This window comes from Macrobrachium nipponense, chromosome 5, assembly GCF_015104395.2.
Source record: "Macrobrachium nipponense isolate FS-2020 chromosome 5, ASM1510439v2, whole genome shotgun sequence".
NCBI lineage: Eukaryota > Metazoa > Arthropoda > Malacostraca > Decapoda > Palaemonidae > Macrobrachium > Macrobrachium nipponense.
The window spans coordinates 19,903,130-19,908,137 of NC_061107.1; the positions used below are offsets into that span (position 1 = coordinate 19,903,130).

The window sequence follows — 5,008 nt, forward strand, 5'->3', positions numbered from 1 at the left end:
TCAAACTCTCCTGAGGGATACTTCCACACTGTGATAGGCTTATCAACAGCCAATCTGGAGCGTCATAAGGGACTGGCCTAGACATCAGATGTACGGGTGATGTGAATCTACTATAGTTACTAGGTCACAAGAGAGTTCAGTATTTTACAAATGGAAAATCGCTCTTCGTCATAACTGAATGAATGAACATTTTATATTCTTACTGGGCTTACACTGTTCGGAACGTGTACGGTGGCAGGCGGCAGAATCTTCAAAGCAGTATATGAATAACTTGTATGGATATTCAGTATAAATACCAAAACTGTGACTGTTCCATTCCCTTGAAGATCTCCCACATGGCGAGCAGTTTCTCTGGGGGCCAGACTATGGAATTTGGAATAGACAGGAGAGCCTGTACTCTCGATGCGGTAGTACATGCAGTGCTATGTAAGGATCCAGGGTGTTTGAGTTCGTTGTTAAACACACCGATACATACCTGAAGAAGAGTGTGGGTCTGTTGGACCTACTGAAGAGATGGTCAGCTGCTTGGGGACCCTGGCTTGGGTACCCTGGCATGTGGATCCATGAGGATCGAGGCCAAGGCCAGGAGGCGGTGATGAGCGACGTCCACCAGTGTGACCTGTAGTGTCCTAGAAAGTCGGAGACGAAGTAGGGCATCTGAACATCATCGACGATGAAGTCCCTCCAGTATTTTACTCCCACTAAGTGAAGGCGAGGGATTGGTGTCCGTACAAAGCACATTTTCCATTTCTTGCTTTTACACAGAACGAGCACATAGCTGATCCATTCAGAAGTTGATTAACATGAATGTATTTTATTTCATTTTTATTAAAAAAAAACAAAATTTTTTTGCACCACCAGGTTGTAGCAGCTTCTCTGGTCACTAACCAAAAATAAACAATGTAAACAGACAAAGGAGAAACTTTGTTAAATTGAATAGACTTATGCACGGAGATCCAATATTATCCCATGTTCTGAACTGTCTGTATTCTGAACTAACACAAAATATGTTTTTATAAAGTTTCGGTCGTTTCTTCGTTATGAATGTATATTTTTTATCAGGTTATTTATTATATATATTAATCTAATATATATATTATATATAGGTAAAATATTATATATAAGTCTAGTTATAATAAATATATGTATATTTATGTTATAATATATATATCTATATATATTCTCTACTTGATATATATCTCTCTAATATACATATTATAATTATAGATCCATATATATATATCATATCTATTATATATATCTATAATTAGATACATATAGTTATATTATCTATATATATATTATCGTAATATATATTCTCTCTACTATATATATAACCTACATAATATCTGTCTAATTACTCTTCTATAACTTATATTCATATAGTGATATGATATATATCTAGTATTATTTATATATTATAATATTTGTTTTATATCTATACATGTAATATATGTTGTGTATGTTGAGTGTGTATGGTAGTTTTTTGTTAAAGACTATTTATTAAATCAGGGTAAAATGGAAGCGAAATGAAAATTACGGAAAGAACAAAGAAGAGCGTTATTTTTTTCTTTGGTTTTGTGACATGACCCGCTTTTTCAACAATAATGGTTAATCAGGGTTATGGTTAGTTTAAGGTAGGATTTATCATGGGCAGTTCTAGGTCAAGGCTAAGTTGGTGAAGTCACGGCTAGGGTCAGGTGGGATATGGCACCGTATGTGCCAATTGTTTTCCCACACCCCCCCCCCTCCACAAAAAAACAAAAAAAAAAAAAGACAATTCATAATAAACTGGAAAGTATGACGGAATGTCAAATTCGTCAAAATAGAAAAAAAAATCAATATAATAATAACTATCAAACAAAAAAACATGTTTACAAGCAATCTTGGCATTACCAGAACAACTGCAAATCTATGGAAATGTAAAAATAATCTGTTTATACAGAAAATATGCAATTTCTTATCTCTGTCCAGAATCCATAAAATATGGTGCGTGAAACCAGCAGCTAAAGTCCCCGCCTTGGTGAATAGTCAAAGGTTTGTAATTAACCAATTTCCAACACTCTTATAAAGACAAAGATTTTTGTAAAACATTCTTATTGAAGAGGACTGCAGTCCCCTTACTCAAATAAATTTAAAATACTGGCAACCTTGAGGTCTACAAGGAGCGATCCGAATGAAGTATCATGAATTGAACTTACTCATTATTAGCAAAGCTAATAAACAACAGGAAGCGACGCAACAGATACTACTGAGATTGGCTTAAAGAAAATTGAAGATGTTTAACTAGTCACAATTATTGTAAAGCAAACAAATTGTTCGTCTTAGCCAGCCACTACAGGAGAACGAATAGCAGGTCATGAGCAGCCCCTGTAAGAACTAAATTTGCATAGCGCGTTTGGATGAAACCAGTGGTAAACTCCCGAACACTTTTTGACAGTGGTTTAGATAATGTTTGAACATGGTCTTGGTAACGGCGAGGAAATTACAGTGCAAGAATGATAAATGCAAAATGGCCTCAGCGAAAGAAGTAAAAATTACTTACCTCAGCTTATAGTCTCCCAAGTAAAAAATTTATTGCTACTCATTTTAAATTACATTGTTTTAAAAAAAATAAACAGATAAATAAACAAAAGATGCCAACGGGTAGATATTTACACTTTCTTGTTATCTTAGTCAAACTGCTGATAATAGTCAGAGCGTAAACCAGATTTTGACGCAAAGCATTAAAATAGGTAAGAATATCCAGACTGGCATTTCTGAGTAATGAAGGAGTCTTCGGAACTTTGTATTTTTGTTTTAAAACAACCCATATTGTTTTAGGTTGTACCCATCCTCTCTCTCTCTCTCTCTCCTCCTACCAAAATTTTAAATTTCTCTCATCATGAAACTATGGTTGCAGATTATTTTTCTGGAATCATTGGATGAAATTTTGCACACATTGTATTTAAGTTCACAGAATTTCCTAGGGAAAAACATTATTTTTTTATTGGGCCACCACTACTAAGAGAAAGTAGTTCATGAAATGGTAAGTGGTAACTGTTGGGAAGACAAAATCAATCGACAAATTTTTCCATTACTTAACTGGGAGATATTTCAAAAATACTGTTATTAATAATTCCCCTCCCGTTAACATTTTTGTGACCTAATCACTTTCAAATGAATTTTTTTTTTTTTAATTCCTTTTTAAAAACAACGACGCAAACGAAAAGGGGAGGGTCAAAACAATTACGTTGACAATGACCGGCCCTAATGTATCAACCTAATAAATGAGGTAAGGAAAATGGAACACAGAATTTTAGACCTAAATGGCCAAGCCGCTGGGACCTTATGAGGTCATTCAGCGCTGAAAAGGGAAATAGACGTAAGAAGTTTTGAAACAGGTGTAGCAAGAGGCAAAACTTTCGCAGATGCGCCACCCGAAAACAATTGTTTAGAGGGGGTTGGAAAAGTCAGAAAATGAACCGGAGGTACAGTAAAAAGGCAATGAAAAGGGTTGCCGGCTAGGGGCCGAGCAATGAGGTGAGGGTCAAAGGAATATATATATATTTGGATTATTTAAAGAATTTGTTAAGGGTCTGACTTGAGAATTTGTCCCCCTTTATGAGACAATTCTCATTCTTTTCTTGAATGTACTGACTCATTGTTTTTTTCCCTCTCTGTTGTTCTCTTGTTTCTCATCGCCTTTATCCTAAGGGTGTAAAATATCCAAATAAAATCATGCACTTTTTCTCGCTCCAGTTCAGGCCGACATAATTCTTCAATGTGAAGGAAACACAATCTGAGGCTTTCTCTGCATTTTGTTTCATACAAAACAAAATATTCAACCTCACTTTGTTTCACCTTTTTTTTAATGGAAAGGAAAAGTCTACGGCAGAAAGACCGGAAGTTTATTTCATTTCATAATACTAACCAAAAAAGATTTTGCAGCTATGCATTTTTTTGGGTAATCACATATCAATCCTATTTTTTGGGCAATAACACAAATAAGTTCTATTTTTGGGTAATCACAAATATCAATTCTATGAGAAATGTGAAAGTGGATTTTTTTTTAGGTACAATTTTGCCGATTTCGTCATTTCTGAGATACAAACGAAACTTAATTTATGCAATTTTGGTCGACAATACTTAACCAAGAAATTATATTTTTACAATAAAACATATTCTTTCATTTTGATTTCCAATAATCTGATAAGGACAGAAAACCCCAATTTTTAAAAAAAGTTATCCCGTTATTCATAAGATTATGGTTAGCCAACTATTCATTTAACCGAATGTAAATACCGATTAATTTTCTCTAGGTAATTTGGCAGTGAGGTGAAGTAAACAACGTAAGTTTCAATGCTAAATGAATATTAAACTTATTAATCGAACAATAAGTGGCAAAGAAAGATCGTAAATAAACAAATGGATAAATATTATATGAATATCTACTGGGAGTAAATTGCAAGATTATCAAGCAGAACAGCAATTTCTAAAAGAGGGTCAACTGCGAATTTAGTGGATCTAGGAGACAGACAGACACGTTTTGCTGACATACACTAGTAATCTAATTCAGCTATGGAAGGTCGACCATGTCTTGGGAGTTGGGTGAGGCATTAGTCGTAGCGGCGGTGGCGGGGGTGGTAGTGTGTCTCTCGATGGCTGAAGTTTTGGGCGATTCTCACTTGCGTCCGACTCGTATTATGCTCATCGCTCGGTTCAGATGTTCCAGCTCGTCGGTTCGCTCAGTGGCATGGACGCACCACATGAAGTCCATGTTGTAGAAGCAGTTTTTCCTGGAACACACGATGGGGATAAGGCAACATTGCTTCCTCTTTTTCTCTGTTCTCTTGTGCTGACGGTTTTCCTTAAACCTACTACAGCTAAGAGAACGCACAAATTAGTTAACACAGAACAGCTTTTCTTCCGAATATTCCACCAGATAATAAAGTATTGGATGACTACAACCAGCGAGGACTGCAATAAGAACAAGAGCTCCCGCTAACGCTAACCTATACTATAGCAG

The 5,008-nt window shown here is 35.5% G+C and overlaps 1 protein-coding gene across 1 annotated transcript in view; it reads right to left on the bottom strand.

The window, feature by feature from the left end:
- Window positions 1-3,875: 3,875 nt before the first annotated feature.
- Window positions 3,876-5,008, bottom strand: part of LOC135215970 (molt-inhibiting hormone-like) — a 6,831-nt gene continuing 5,698 nt past the window's right edge. The window contains exon 3 of the mRNA XM_064250925.1: window positions 3,876-4,778. Coding sequence (XP_064106995.1) covers window positions 4,664-4,778 — 115 coding nt within the window. The 3' untranslated portion in view covers window positions 3,876-4,663. The remainder of the gene's footprint in view (window positions 4,779-5,008) is intronic.